This window comes from Ahaetulla prasina, chromosome 1 (genome assembly GCF_028640845.1).
Source record: "Ahaetulla prasina isolate Xishuangbanna chromosome 1, ASM2864084v1, whole genome shotgun sequence".
In the NCBI taxonomy this organism is placed as follows: Eukaryota; Metazoa; Chordata; class Lepidosauria; order Squamata; family Colubridae; genus Ahaetulla; species Ahaetulla prasina.
The window spans coordinates 358,222,723-358,239,733 of NC_080539.1; the positions used below are offsets into that span (position 1 = coordinate 358,222,723).

At 38.6% G+C, this 17,011-nt stretch overlaps 1 protein-coding gene across 1 annotated transcript; it reads right to left on the minus strand.

Annotated features, from left to right (window-relative positions):
• Positions 1 to 8,206: 8,206 nt before the first annotated feature.
• SMIM7 (small integral membrane protein 7) lies at positions 8,207 to 14,751 on the minus strand. Its single transcript, XM_058163209.1, has 5 exons — positions 14,659 to 14,751; positions 14,226 to 14,267; positions 12,894 to 12,946; positions 10,261 to 10,351; positions 8,207 to 9,871 (listed from the first exon to the last, which is right to left on the minus strand). The coding sequence occupies exons 1-5, from the start codon at positions 14,682 to 14,684 to the stop codon at positions 9,856 to 9,858; spliced, it is 228 nt and encodes a 75-aa protein (XP_058019192.1). The 5' UTR covers positions 14,685 to 14,751; the 3' UTR covers positions 8,207 to 9,855.
• Positions 14,752 to 17,011: the final 2,260 nt, after the last annotated feature.

A 17,011-nucleotide genomic window follows, 5' to 3' on the forward strand; every position in this document is an offset into this window, starting at 1 on the left:
GTAATGGAGCGGGGAGTATAAAACTCATGTGTAATGCACAATATAGAAAATTTGGAAAATCAGTAAACTTTGAGCAGATATTCTGAAGGAATTAAGAACTGAGGGATGGAAGAACTTATAAATTGAAATATTCAATAGCAATAGACTTATATACCCCTTTACAGTGCTTTACAGCCCTCCAATCAGTTTACAGAGTTGGCATATTGTCCCCAACAATTTGGGTCCTCGTTTTACTCACCTCGGAACGATGGAAGGCTGAGTCAACCTTGAGCCTGGTGAGATTTGAACTACCAAATTACAGTCAGCCGGCAGTCAGCAGAAGTAGCTTGCAGTACTGCACTCTAACCACTGTGCCACCACAGCTCATTAATGAATAATCACCTATTTTATCGACAGGTAATTCTCAACTTATGACCAGAATTGTGACCAGAATTTCTATTGCTAAGCAAGGCAGTTAAGTGAGTCTTAACCAGTGTTACGAACTTTTTGCCATACTTAAGCAATGTAGTTGCTAAATAAATCAGGTGGTAATTAAATGAATCCAGCTTCCCTTATTGACTTTGCCTGTTGGAAGCTGGCTGGGAAGGTTGCAAATGTGGTCATATGACCCCAGAATGCTTCAACTTTCATAAATACATGCTAGTTGCCAAGTGTCCAAATTGTGGTCACAGGACTGTGGGGATGCTGCAACGGTTATAAGTGCGAGGATCCATTATAAGTCATTTTTTTCAGTGTGATTGTAACTTTGAACTTGTAGTAAACAAATGGTTTTAAGCTGAGGACTACCTGTATGAAAATGAAAAATAGATATCTAGACAGGCAGGGTGGCTGTTTAGAAACATCTCATGATAAATATACAAAAGAGGAATTGAAACATTAAACAAGAATTATTTGGGTATATCAGGTAACATTTAAAAAGTCTTTGAAAAAAATGGGGGTTTCCTGGATGCATCTATCCAATGTTCTTCTCAATGTGCAGAAATCACTTAATCGATTTCTTCCAGGATTTTCCCCTAATTTCCCAGTTTATTTCAGAGCGGCAGATCAAAATCATTCATTTAGGACCAAAAAACACCTTCTATGCTACTTTTTAAAGAAGACTCGGATATGTTTACTTCTACTTTCTCACTTTCCTGCTTTGATTATTCTGGAGCTCTTTTATCAGCTAGGAGCAAGGAGGATATATATGAGTATATGAATCAGTGGAGTTCACAATTCCCCCAAACTATTGTTTTTATACATTGTACCTTCTAAGGAGGTTTGACGCTAGTCCTACTGCAATGTACCATACTTAGCGGTGCCTTACCCCAAAGGTGCTTTTTCAAAAAGCAACTGGATTTCCTTCATTTTTTTCCTTGAGGACATTTCGCTTCACATCCAAGAAGCTTCTGATTCAGTGAGACATCAAGGAAAAACAAAGAAAGTTCAGTTGCCTTTTGAAAAAGCACCTTTGACGTGGATGACTGAGAATCTCTATAGACATTGCCTTATCTAGTTCACATAGAAATTATCTGTTGTGTTGGGAACTTTCTTTTGTTGTGTCTTCATTCTGGAACCTTTCCATGTAGTTCATAGACTGTTATACTCTTGGGGGAAACTTTCTGTTCTTTCAGCCTCTTTTGATGAGTATCACATATTACAACTTTCATAAATAAAAATGTTCATTTGTACAAATACAAGGCACAAAGTTGTACATTATTACTATGCCATGGCATTATATAATAATCATTATATTCTAGTGATAATATACCAGTATTAACATAGCAATACCTGGTCAATATATTCTGACAGTATTCCCTTAAAGTCTCCAATCCAAATACTAACCAGAGCAAGATGTCAAAGTAATTATGGAAAGTAGTGAAAGGTAGGACTGTTATGGTGTAGGGTTTCCTGCCTCAGCAGGGGGTTGGACTAGAAGACCTCCAAGGTCCCTTCCAACTCTGTTATTATGTTATGTTATGTTTTGCTTCCATCTTCTACTGTGCTGACCTGTTACGGTAGGTAGGTAGGTAATAGATAGATGGTAGACAGACAGACAGACAGAGAGGCAGATTCATTCTACTCTAGATAGAATTATATTCTACTTTTCCATATACCTAGTTATATAACTCCATTCCAGCCTGAGCCAGTAATGCAGTGAAAGTCCTTGTCCAATGCCCAAGGTTGTAAGAAAATGGATGGGAAATACAGACTGGAGTTCAATCCCAGCAAGACTGTTATTCCTCCATATAAGATTCAGGAGACCATCGTTGGCAGAGGGTGAGAAAGGGATGAAGAGAAACAGTTCCCCTCCTCCAACTAAATCGACATTTATTTTTAGTGTTTTTAAATAAATATCGAGACTAAAAGAATGGAAATGGGCTGGTCACATAGCAAGAAGAACTGATGGCAGGTGGACCAAGGCATAGAATGGATCCCAGCTGATAAAAAAGTGTCCATGAAAGAGATCTAAAACAACATTGATCAATGAAAAGTATTCAGTATACAGCAAGTATTGCAGGCCCAATTGGCAAAAGAAAGCTTAGTACCGTATTGGCTGGAAACATGAAAGAGGCCATCATCCTGCAGTGGATAGACAATGGCTAGAATGATGATGAGATGAAGTAAGTAAATTATACTTATTCCTACTGCACAGTAGCCTCAGTTTAACAAATTAATAGATTTACATACAGAGTGTTTTACAGTTCCTTAACTAGCTTGCCTGCTTGCCTGCTTGCTCCCTCCCTCCCTTCCTTATCTCATGCAGTTGCTACTTATAAAACCTGGCTATTCTGTTAAACAGTACAGTAGTTTCACTTTGAAGTTGCTTTTAGCCTAGGGAGGTGATGTAAAAGAGGGAATAACTCTTTCCTGAACGTCTTACAATAGACGTTGGTTAGGCTTTTCCTTACTGACCTCTGGTCTGTTTTTTGTAAATGCAGCGTATCCTTTTCAGTGGTCTATTCTGAAAATCTTTCTCTCTCAATCTTACTTTGCCCTTACTCAATTGTACCACACATTCCTCCTTCCTTCAGGGATCTTCTCTCCGAATGAGATGCCTGCTTTTTCCAGCAGCTTCAGTCCTAGCTCCTACATTCATACAGTGTCTCTGGTACAAACAGTATCAACAACCTCCCTCATGGCTTAACAAATCTGCTATTACATGTAGTCCTTGACTTACAACCATTCATTTAGTGATCATTAAAAGTTACAACAGCATTGAAAAAAGTGCTGGACAAGTGATCAGAATTTGGGCTGTAGGTATTTGGCATGTATTTATGACAACCGCACTACTCCAGGGTCATGTGATCACCATTTGTAACCTTCCCAACTGGCTTCCAATAAACAAGGTCAATGGGGAAAGCCAGACGCAATAACCGCACAAATCACTTAACTACAGTGATTTGCATAATCACTGGGGCAAAAACGGTCATAAAACGAGGCACTACAACTCACTGTCTTGTTTAACAATGGAAATTGTGGGCTCAGTTGTGATTGTAAGTGGAGAACTACCTGTACACAAAATGCAGACTGCTTGCTCACAGATGTCTTAAGCAGGTATGAAGTTTCTCAGTGTCTACATGATACTTTGCATGGAGTTTGAAATAAAAATCTTAACCTTGGGATCAAATTGCAACTGCCATCTCAATTAACGCAACACACACTGTACCAGAGTGCAAGAACATTTTGTTTCTCAGCAATAGCACCCATCCGTAAAAAATCCTTCCCCCCGAAATCCAGTTGGCTCCATCACCTTTAGAAAACTGTGTTATGCAGAAGCATATTTATTTATGATCTGTCATAATTAGACTCCCTGGTAATTTCCCTGGTTGTAATAATTTATTAAAAACATGGGGATGATTAGAGTTGTTATATAGAAGGCAGAGCAGAATTTTGGTACTTCCAGACTGACTTTTTTGAAAAAAAGTTGGCAGCCTATTTGAGAATTTAGCTAATCAGTTATCATTTAAGGGCAGTACACAGCTGTATAACTCAACTGTAAAAAGCAGATGGGGTTTATGAGAGATCTGAGAAATAAATCTACTGTTCTTATTTATCTTAGGATGAATTTTGAGGCTCTCTATTCAGAATTTTTCCTGATAGAAAAAAGTGTGCCAAAACAGAATTTAGAAGACTGAATTAAAAAGTCTGGGAATAAAGCATAAGACCAAACTCTGCCATACACAGTAATTAATCCCCCTTTTTCTATTTTATGTAGCCCTAACAAAAGTAGAATTATGGAATAATCCTTTTTACACCTTTTGTATTAAAAAAATATAACTATTAAAGCACGAAGTTTTACCTTACATTATGTGGTGGGTTTGTGCCTATCTAGAACCTGCCCCTCCAGATTTATTTATTTAAAACATTTACCTAGCCGCCTAACTTATAACCAAACTCTGGGTGTTTCCCAATCAATTATCCCTATTTATTTAATATACTTAGTATCATCTATGCAATGGGCATGATGACAGACTCAGGGAGACAGTGGAGGATAGGGGTGCCTGACATGCTATGGTCCATGAGGTTGCTAAGAGTCGGACATGATTTAATGACTGAACAAATTTAATATGCTCCTTACTTGGCAATTCAACAATTATAAAATATTTGTGGTAAAGATAGTTTAAATTGAGTTACATTAAAAACATACAACACAGCAATGATAATATCACCTATTCACCCCAAAGCCAGAATAATTTTAAGAAGCTTCTGGAGGGCTACTTAATAATATGTGAGAATGACCTTGAGAGATAAGTGGAAGAGATGCTGCTGAGGGAATGATCAAAGAAAAGGGGGGAGCCCACAGCTAAATAACAGGGAGAGAAAGAAACTTAGAAAAAATCCATCTTAACCTATCAGGTAGTAAAAACAGATGGCAGGAGTTATGTTAATGTAGCCTACAATAAACTAGAATTAGCTCAATTTATCTTTTTGTCTGGCCTACTTGGGAGGCTGACAACTATTACATAATGACATCACCAATTCTGCCTCCAAGAAGAAATTCCAGAGAAGGTGGGGGCATCACAAACAACCTGTAATTAGTATACCCTGTAATGGCTGTATATTTTTATACCAAGAGATAAAATAGGACAGACTTCTGAAACAGAACAGTAAGCTTACCTGTCAAGGGGCCCAAAGTTTTATGATTATTTTATTCAATTGTTGTACGCCATCCACAATTGCTTTTTTAAAAAGATGGGTGGCTATTCAATTTGATAAATAAATGAAGTTTTAGGTGTTTTTTTAAAATTTAGACACTTTTCCACAGAAGTAGAAAAACAATGAGCTTTTATTTGAGATCAAAATGCAATTTAGCTGAACACTTTCTCAACTTTCTCTGAAGTCGTATGAAAGCAACTATTATTATTATTATTATTTTATTAGATTTATAAACCGCCCTTCTCCCGAAGGACTCAGGGCGGTGTACAGCCAAGATAAAAAGAGACAATATACAATTAAAAAATAAATTAAAAAACTTATTACACAGTGTGGCCGAAATTAAAATAATTAACATCTAAAAACCCCAGTTAAAACTAAAAATTTAAAATTATAAACTAAACAATTAAGAAAGCCCCGCACGAACAAACAAATATGTTTTCAGTTCGCGGCGAAAAGTCCGAAGGTCAGGTATTTGTCGTAAACCAGGGGGAAGTTCGTTCCAAAGAGTAGGGGCCCCCACAGAGAAGGATCTTCCCCTGGGGGCCGCCAGCCGACATTGTCTGGCGGACGGCACCCTGAGAAGGCCCTCTCTATGGGAGCGTACGGGTTGGTGGGAGGCATGAGGTAACAGCAGGCGGTCCCGTAATGCTTTCTGTTCAACAAATTACTTCTGAAACTCTAAGGAGCAAGGAGGTATTTCCAGGGGCGACAGAGTAGAAGCCTATAGAATTTCTAGATGATTGGTAATTGAACAAACCCATCTAGTGGATGTCCATTAAACCACAGTTGGCTTCCCACTGGTTAAAATTAAATTACTATGAATAAAGTCTCTATGGAGATTCTCAACCATCCATGTCATGGTTGTTCTAAAGGTGCTTTTCCAAAAAGGCAATTGGACTTTCCTGTTTCTTTCTTTGAAAACGTTTCACTTGTCATCCAAGAAGTCCAGATGCCTTCTGGAAAAGCACCTTTGGGACTACTGTGAATAAACAAGTCTCATGGTACCTTAAACAAGCTTAAGATTCACATACCATATTCAGTCCACACGCTTCATCTTAACTACGTTTTGTTGAGAAAGTCCAAATGGCCTATTTATACATAGCTAAGCCATAGAGAATGGCAAACTATTTGGAAAATCTTGCCAAGAAAACTATAGGAACTATGGCAGGTAGTCCCTAGGAGTCAACAATGACACAAAGAGACGCATTTTTTTAAAAAAAGCATACCTCTAGATTGCAAGTAATGATTGGATTCAAATTGCACTTCTTTGAACCCAAGCAAGACGTTTGGCAAAGAAAAGTGAGATCATCTTATGTGCCATATTTTATTATGTTTTACTGATGTTATTGCAATTTCTTCTGACTGTTGTGAACTACCTGCCCCTCTAGATTTATTTATTTAAAAAGAGTTATTGAGAGTTGGGCCCCATGATATAAATAACATTAAGCACTTATCTTTTTATTAATATTTGAAGTATTTGCCCCAAGAAATATACAGAAACTATTTTATCATAAGATTCAGCTAGATGTATGTATTCTGTCCTTCTAGGTAAAGATTACATTTTTTTTCTGCCTGTATCTTTGATAGTAAAATATAAACCGATAAGTGAATTACTTTTATTTAATTTAAAAGTAATGAGTATTTTCAAAAATCAGTGTAAGCTCTGAAAAAACTCACAGAAGCATATAGGCATGTTCCTTGTTTCCAGAAGCTCCATAAACAAAAACTCTATAAAGAAGCAAGTATTAAGCAATTAATATTCTGCTTGCATTTCAAATCCCTTTTGCTGTGAGAGTTGTTTTTCTAATGCTGATTGTCTCTCTAGTGATTATTAACCTGAATCTATAGGGGTTGACATTAAATTGTATTTACCAAATGTTTTAATCTGGTTTTTAGTTTAGGAATAATTACTAAAAACACTAACAGTGATCATGAGTTCTTCAGTAAAATTAGTTAACTGAGTTCCAATGAATTTTTAAAATTTCAGGTCCCCTGGTAGAAACTGATTCTAGCAACTGCCATTTATTTTTCTATCTTATGAGAAATCTGCAGAAAGTTCTCTCAGGAGCTCATATCTTAATAGCAAACCTGTTTTGATCACAAAAGTTGATAGTTTCATTGTTCCAGTTGAATGAAACTTTTAACTTGATATGGTCTGCTTTCCATGGTCAGAATGGTTCCTAATTTTTGTCTGCAAGCTGAATATAAGCTGTTGGATTAACTCTGACCAAAGGTTGTCCCAAAAGTGTTTATCAAAAGGCAACTGGACTTTGTTTTTTCCTTGAAAAAGTTTTGCTTCTTATCCAAGAAGCTTCTTCAGTTCTGCTTCTTAGCCGAGAAGCAAAACGTTTTCGAGGAAAAAAGAAAGTAAGTCCAATTGCCTTTTGAAAGCAACTTTGGGACAACCATGATGTGGATGATTGAGAATCTCTATAGACATCTTGACCTAATGGATATTTTAAGCACTTCCATAGAATCCTAAAGATAATCCATCAGCAAAGTATATTGCTTAAATCCATATTCGTACAGCATCATGCCATCTCATCTACACCAGCCTTGTGAGTTTATTTGAATTCATGCTGTCATGAAATGACTGTTCTTGAAAGGAATATAAACATCATGAAAGGAATACAAATAATAGTTAGCCACAGCTCTATTTTTTAAAACTTTCCTTTTCTGAATCCTGCATATTGCTGTTACAAAAGGATAATGTGAATTCTGCCCTCACCTTTCCCATGAGGCTAATAGGGCAGAAACAAGAATCAGGCCCCAGTCTTATGGAATAATATACTTAGTATGTAAGGATGCCTCATTCATCCCACCATTTAATATTCAGGAGGGAAGCGAAAACAATCTTCATTTGCTGAGATGCTGATGCTGTGTTATCATCTGTAAAATGCAATATTTTATTTTAATTATTAATTCTATTATTTGTAAACCAGCCAATGTAGCATTATCTCTACATTTTTTCACTAATTTTTTCAGAAAGCTCCATGAGATTAATTTCCTTATGTCTGCCCTAACTCCTTCTGCTCAAAGAAAAAGATGACTCTGTATAGTCTGTATAGAAAGTATACAATTATGTTTATTTCACTAGAACTTTGAGCCCAGATGTTCAGACAATCTCTTCATACACAAGATCTCATACATAAAATCTCCAGATATTCAATAGAAAGATGGTTTCATAGATTCACCTCCCAGGGATATCATCCCATTTTAAGCATTATTAACTGCTTTAGATATTGATGTCCCCTCAGTTATTTGTGCTGGCTAACCACTTGGGTCTACTCCAATTAACTATTACAAGAAAAAGGTATATAATCAGCTATTCTCCTTTGGCAGAGTGTCATATAACAGGTCTTGCACAGTTCACAACTTTCCACTCAAACTGCTTTTGGGCATCAACTTATTTTCTGCATCACTCTTTCCTGATCAGGAATACTTAGTGTAAATTGTTTCCTGGTCAGCAAAGAATGGAATGCAGATTCTTAAATACTATATAGTCCTTGATTTACAACCATTCATTTAGAGACCATTCAAAATTACAATGGCACTGAAAAAGGTGACTTATGGTTTTTCATAACCATTGCAGCATCCCTGTGGTCAATGTCCAAAATTCAGACACTTGGCAACTGGCATGCATTTATGATGGTTGAAGTGTCCCGGGATCATGCGATCGCTTTTTGTGACCTTCTGACAAGTATAGTCAGTGGGGAACCAGATTCACTTAACCATGTTACTAACAACTGTAGCAATTCATCTAATAATTGTGGAAAGGTAGGTTGTAAAATGGGGCAAAACTCAGTAATTGTCTTGCTTAGCAATAGAAATTTGGGGCCCAGTTGTGATCATAAGTGCAGGACTACCTGCATGGTGTTACTTTAAAGCACAGGTGTCAAACTTGCGGTGTCACGTTGCTGTCACGTGACGTATCACGTTTTTTCCTTTTACGGAACTGGGATGGGCATGGCCTGTGCGTGATGCATCCAGCCTGCAGGCTGCCAGCTTGACACCCCGGCTTTAAAGTTTCTCAACCTTGGCAAGATGGATGGACTTTTAACACCCCAAATTCCCCAGTAATCCTTGCTGGGAATTGAACTTGCTGGGATTTGAATTCCCAGAATTCTTTAGCCAGCCTTGCTGGGAGTTGAAGTCCACCCACTTTAAATTTGCTAAGATTGAGAAACACTTCTTTAAGACAAAGAGGACTATAGCTTTTTTTTCCTCATTTATACTCAAAACAAAATAGTTTTTATCATGTTCTCCTATCATAAACCTATTTTTTCTTTTAGTGGGGCTAAAGGCTAAATTTAAATCCAATGACTGATAAAGCATGCACTGCAATGCCATTTTTGTACTTGTGTCGAAGTTTCAACATACATTTCTTCCTACATTTCTTCGTATCTTCACATAAAAGCTCTGTTCTCCATGGTTGTCATGCCTGCAAGCATAACCCAAGTACCCCTTCACAAGGCTGAAAGTTCATTCGTTCATTAACCAAATAACAAAAGAAACAAAAACTAGGGGGGGAAACAAGAACAGGGAAAAAGGGGGAATGATGAATGTTCCTTTGATATTTGTAGTAAAAATAAGCCGGGACTCAATACTAAAATGATGTCAAATCTTTTACTTAGGAGTATTTTATATTTCCAATTGGAAGTCGTCTGCAATTTGCCAAAGGTTAATGTGTGTTGTTGTCAGTTCAGTCAAAGTTGTTTAAGATCCAAACAGCCTAATGAAAAACAAAAGGAAAGTTAATGACTAATTTTCATCAGTTAGTCTTCTAATAAACCTGCAAGGCAAACCAAGATTATGTATTGTCCTTTTATACTATCCAATAAGTTAAACCAGTTAAAACATATTACAAAATATCCTTCTTATATAAGGAACAGTGAAAACAATAAATGAGCAATGTGAACTTAGAATAATTGAAGCTCATATTTTATAGCCATTTTATTACTATAGCAATAATAAATTCACAATTCCACCTGTTCCATGTTTAAGTGCTGATACTGTAGAGTAGTTAGAAGAATACCATATATCACGTAATTGTGCAAACCAAGCATTAAAAAGAGAAGGTAAGGAAGGCATAAACATGACATCTTTGTTGGGATTACTTACACAATCATGCAAAACATCATGAAAATATTCCACAGTGCAATGAAGATCCGAAAGTATCTTAAGCTCAACAGGAACTCCCTGATATTATCACCTAGAAGTCGGGAAGTAAATGAAATTGCATTAAAGCAAAAACTACCCTTTGTTTCATCCACACTCCTTTCAGTGTACCCTAAGCAATAATTTATCAAGTCATTAATTTAGGTACCACCTGATTCCAGATTGACTTAAACAATTGGAGTTATTTCTTAGATCCCAACAATTAATAAAGTACTTATTTTTTATATGAGGACAGAAAACTATAACTAAAGGAATCTTTCTAATTCAAGCAACTTGTAATTCAGCCTGTGAGCCAGCAGGGTTAGAAGAAGCATGCAAAGAACTACCGGTATGCACAGCCATACTGTCAGTTTTGGAAGGCAATTTTCTTTTTGCTTCGTAACTGCCACATATTTTAGCTGGGGAAGTTGGGAGGGGGTTGTTGTTGGAGCGGTAGAAAGGTAGTCATAACAACATTCCATATTCAAGGACATCCTGCGTCTGATGGAGACTGCATGAAGATTGTATCCAATTGAGTGTGAAGAGTTGATTGGACAATGTGATGAACTTGTGGGTGTGAGGCAAGGCTGTGAATTGTCAACTGGGTGTGGAAAACCTGGAAGCTTTCAGTTTCGGGTTTTCCCAGTTGTGCCAACATGACATCTCTAATAAATTGGAACTTTGAGGAACCTCAAGCCTCAGAGCTTTAGTTCGTTGGGGATGTTCCTTGGAACCCTGACACATACAATGTCCTATGCAGTATAATCACTAGGAACATTATTTTTTGTCTGTATTTGTAAGCGGGTGGCATGTTGTCATTCTACCAGCAGACATTCAATATCTCCCTCTTCCTTCATACGCCTATGATTTGTCTGGATGGCTAAGAAATCTCCATACCATATTTACAGAAGATGTAGGTGGGGAGAGGAAAGTTGCTGCCAGGCCAAAGGATAGTCAATTAATGATGTATCCTTTGGTTTTAGTTCGGGATAGGCAATTCTCTAGAAATTGTTGAATAGTAACTCTCATGACTGCTTTTCCTGGCTAGAATTGAGAAAGTTCAGTATCTGAGTGACAATATATTTGCCTGCTGTCAAACTCATAGAACCTCAGCAGAATATCGTAAGCATTCAACTTAACTAGCTTGAATAGTTAAATTCATATTTGTCAAAAAATTATCTGACACACATTACTGTGTACATAAGTATCTTTTATTACATACTAGAAAGAAATCATTAGAACACTTAATTGATCTCTATCAATCTGAAGTTTTCTTCCCAGAAAACCCGAAACTGAAAGCTTCCAGGTTTTTCTACACCCAGTTGATACTTTAATTTCCCATGACTTAACTCATGTTTTGCTCTGTGTTTCTCAGCCTTCACAATGAATGTTAATTGCTGACAAATCAATACCTCTGCCTTGAGAAACTCTGAGGCTCACAGTAATTCTGTTCCAAATGCTTTTAAATAAGCATATAATTTCTATTAATTATTAGGCTAAAATAAAACCACAGAATGAAAAATACAATATGTAAAGCACTACACCTGCAGCAAATTTGATACTATACTCATCAAGAAGGGGCAACAATAATTTACACAAAAATCTTGATTTCACTGTCCAAATTCAGAGAAATGGGGTCCAGTAAAACCAATGTTTATTACATCTGAAAATATATTACATGAGTTACCTTTTCATAATTTTACATTACTGTGTAAAAATGTAATTCTTAATTAATTTGTTAAACAATGTTATCAATTTAGTAGACAGAGTTGTCTTTTAAAGTGAAACAATTACAATAGGCGTATGGCAACAAATAGAATAGAACAGTGTTGGCTAACCTTTTGCCATCACGTGCCAGGAGGGGGGTCGGGGGGGTGTCATGCATGTGTGTGTCCACACCTATAATTCTATGCACTTTGTGCATGCACATGCGCCCCACCACCACCACTCCTGGCATGTGATGGCTTAGTAGGCCCGTTTTTCTCTCTCACCTGGCTCCAGAGCTTCTCTCTGAGGGCAAAAACGACCTTCCTCACACACACCCGGAGGCCCTCCAGAGGCCAAAATGGCCCATTTACAACTTCCAAGAGGAAGTGACTTTTTTGCTGTCCCCAGCCTCCAGAGACTCCTAGAAAGACTTCCTGTCTAACCGGAAGTTGGTAAACGGGCCGTTTATGGCCTCCGGAGGGCGTGGGGTGGGGAAGGCCATTTTCACCTTCCCCAGACTCATAGAAAGGCTTGAGCCAGGTGAGAGAGAAAAACAGGCCTTCCCCACCACCACCCAGGCCCTCTGGAGGCAGGAAACATCCTGTTTCCCTACTTCAGGTGGGCCCAGAAGGCCCAAAAATCAGTTGGCCGGTGCACGCATGTGCACTGGAGCTGAGCTTGCGTGCCCACTGATATGGCTATGCGTGCCACCTGTGGGACACATGCCATAGGTTCACCATCATGGGACTAGAATGTTTTATTTCTATTTCATATTTTTCTATGCAATACCTCAACAAAACTAAAAAATTAATTGCAACTATTTTGGAGACACACAGCAAGTTTTTTTTAAAAAAAACCTTCAGTATAAGGGCCTCAGCTAGAATTTTTACCTGTTGTTGGTTCTCTTCCTTCTTCACCAAAACTCTGACTCTCTTTCTTCTTCCTGGAAGGCAGACAAAGAAAGATTTACATACTAGTGTCTCATAATTTAAGGCAAACAGGAATATGTTAAAATGGACAATGACAGAAGAAAATTTGCTGACAGCTATTAACCAAGTTAAAGATGGAATACTATAGCAATTTGCTGAATCCCAGAAAGAAAACAAGGAAGTTTCAAGGCCCACTTGATGAATTTTCAGAAATGATTAGCCATGCAGAAAAAATACTGGACCAGATGAATGCAATCTAGGCAGGACACAACAGGAATCTTCTTGCAACAATTAAGGGAAACTTTCCAAGATTTAAACAGCACTTGCAGCTGGTTCATCCACTGCTATATTATTCAGCTTATGATATTCCTATAGAACCACTAATTTGGTCACTGTAGTAAACAGAATATCTGGGTTGGATATGCATTTCCTATACTCCTAACAACATAGGAACTGTCTTACATATAGCTCTCAGGTCTTTTGTAAAACTGCTAAGTGCTCTAATTGGAAGTAAAGATAATTGAAACTTCTGATTACAAGTCCCTCTTTGAATCTAGGCAGTGATGGCTGATCCTGAAAAGCTAAGCAAAGTTGCACTGGGTTAATATTTAACAAGAAATCTCAGGGTCTCATGCTATCCCACCAGTTTAGTTGCCCAGATTATCATTTAAAATGAGGCAAACACAACACGTATTTCTCTATGATTGAAAAATCAAGACAATGGCCAACTACATTTATATTTTGCAAAAGGAAACATGGCCATAGGAGCATCGTTGACATTTTAAAAAGAGGTTCTCTGGTTTGCAGAAAGTTGTGTCCTACCAAATCCATCCAATAAGCTATTCTCTAAGGAATAGCAGCTGTCTAGAAAAGAGTTTTTGCCAATTTTCCTAAAGCATATATCCTAAAGCTGGTATCCTTAAGATTTATACTGATTTTTCTAATATGATTTGATTGCTTATTTGTTCCCTATGACTATCATTAAGTGTTGTACCTTATGATTCTTAACGAATGTATTTTTTCTTTTATGTACACTGAGACCGTATGCACCAAGACGAATTCTTTGTATGTCCAATCATACTTGGCCAATAAAAAATTCTATTCTATTCTGTATTTAAGAACCTTGAACCAGAAAACCTTGTTTTCTGTGACCAACATCACATGTTGCAATCTTTGAATCAAAAGCTTTCCCCCAAAAACTCCTCATGCTGGAAGCACAAAAACTCGATTCCTACTGCTATTGGAATTCCTCCGTTTTTCCAATGAGGCAAATCCTGCTTTTTCAGTACTTACAGCCTGAAATTTAACACTGCTCCGGCATTGACCAACAGAGTCCTATGTGGCAGAAGAAAGGGGGGGAAAAAGTGAGACTATACAACAGCTTGGGGCCTTTTCCACTTTAATTCTTAACATTTCTGAGCGGGGGGGGGCAAGAAACGGCCTCCAAATTAGGGATAACTGCTTCCTCCCTGCCTTTCTTGATGTTGCATCCCAATTACTCCTGCTTTGTTTTTTGGACTTTTAAGAGCTGCAGGGCAAGCACAAGAAATTTAGCCAAAGCATTTTCCCGCATGCAGGTTGGAGTATTCTGCTGTCCCTTGTCCCATATTTACACAACCTTTACACTCCTCGGTCCCGCAGAGTCGAATTTACCAAACAGCTATACCTCCCCCAGCTTAATAAAACTGGTTGCTTGGCAACTAGCTATCTCTCTCTCCCCCCTTACCCGAACAACAGCAAATCCCCCAACATCCTGCTACTTCCGCTCTGCTGCTCTCGAAACGGAAATATACCCCGCTGACACGCCGCGGCTCAACAGCCAATAAGCAACAACTTCATCCTGCCTTTCCCTACCATGACCACCAGGTGGCACCCACCCGCTATACTGTAAGGAGAAAGTCTGTGGTAGGTTACAAGCAGGTGGTGACGTTTCTCCACAAACCCCGCCCACCGATTTAAAGCCCCGGGATTAGGTCTTTATCCTTGGGAGCGGAGGCGTTCGCTTTTTAGTGGATTTTAAAAGATGCTGCTTTTCTTCTTCATTTTATCGGTTTCGTCCTTGTTGTATCAGGTTCCCCCCTCCATTTCAAAGTAAGAAATGTAAGGCGATGTTTATTTTAGCAAAAAGTCGGAGGGAGGAACAGGAATTGTGAGGCTATAGAAAAATAGGTAGATGAAAGTGAAGGTTCTTCAGAAACATCCCTTGCATTAATCTAAGGATCTCAAGCCTATGAGGAAATGGGCTCTTAGTCGTGATGTACCGGCGGAACCTGCATGCTCAGAGGCAGTCTACCTCTTTAAGAACTGCAGAAAAAACAATTGCTACCAATCTGCCTTCCATTGAGGACCTGTAAACTGCACGAGTCAAAAAGAGAGCTGTGAAAATATTTAGACCCCTCACATCCTGGACATAAACTGTTTCTACTCCTACCCTCAAAACGACGCTACAGAGCACTGCACACTAGAACAACTAGACACAGTTTTTTCCCCGAACGCCATCACTCTGCTAAACAAATAATTCCCTCAACACTGTCACACTAGTTACTAAGTCTGGACTTAGTCTTCTCATCGTTCCCATCACCCATCTCCTTCCATTTATGACTGTATGACTGTAACTTTGTTGCTTGTATTCTTACGATTTATATTGATATTGATTTTCCTGATTGCTTATTTGTACCCTATGACTATCATTAAGTGTTGTACCTTAGAATTCTTGATGAACGTATCTTTTCTTTTATGTACACTGAGAGCATATGCACCAAGAAAAATTCCTTGTATGTCTAATCATACTTGGCCAATAAAAAAATTCTATTTTATTCTAGTCTAAAGTACAAAGTGCACGTTGGGTTTACCCTTCTTGCCTCCTGAGGGTTTTATGGTCAAACTCAATCAAAACCCCCAAAAAGGAAACAAAAAGACCAACGCATCACCTCACCAGTTGTCCCAAAGGTGCTTTTCAAAAGGCAATTGAGCTTTCTGGATTTTTTTCCTCCTTGGAGACGTTTCGCTTCTCATCCAAGAAGTTTCTTCAGTTCAGGTATTGAACTGAAAAAGCTTCATGGATGAGAAGCAAAACGTCTTCAAGGAAAAACAAAGCAAGTCTGGTTGCCTTTTGAAAAGCACCTTTGGGACAACCATGACCTGGATGATTGATGGTCTTCATAGACACTCCTCCCCAGCTCAACACCCGATGAACAGAGAGGAACACCAAGATCAACATTAGACCAACAATTGAGAAGCAAACAATGCTCCAATCAAGGTACTACTGTACCAAGTCAAACAAACTGTAAACAAGAGCCCAATCAAAAAACCACCCCCACCCACACTGACAGGGTAGGCCACTAGAATATAAAATGAGAGCAAACCCCACTCCTTATCATCACTGATAATGTTATCTAGCTTGGTAAATGAAAGGTCTACAAGAAAACAGCCAAGCTCAGAAAGCACCAAGGACCAAAACTACAAATATTCTCTTCTATCGGCAGCCGCTCGTTATGCGTAAACACGGAGTAAGAGGAAATTCCGCATAAAATAGACGACCTGTGCCAGAAGCAGGAGAGCAAATGTCTTCCCATTAAGCACTTCAGGTGTGGGGAGGTCAACAGAAGGAAGCCCGGCTGGCAATTTGCGCCAAGAGACAAGAGCGCGCAGAGATCGCGGTCTTGATTCACAATGTAGTTTGTCTTGACAGTTGCTGACATCGAGGGCTTGGGAAGGAAAGTAATATTAACCCTGATTAAATCCGAATCGCCGCAGAATTGGCAAGCGTTGCCTTCTGCCTTTTAAGGAAATGGTTTTTATTTTGGTTTTTTGAAAAAGCCGCGGCAAGTGCCATCATCACCCTGGCAACTGGTTGTTATTTGCTTCTGCTGCCCCCACTCTCGCTCGTTTCGTGGAGAGGAGGGTTTTAGTTGCGGAGTTCCGGATCTCGTCTCTGAGGTCCGGCCCTAACTGGACTATCATTACCCTCCTTTCCAGTAAAACCATTAAGCACCCGCTGCCCTTGATGTATTTGCGCCGGCCTGTGAAGTAGAGAAACGAGATTAGCCTCGTTTTAGCAACCGCGCAAGGTGCCGGGG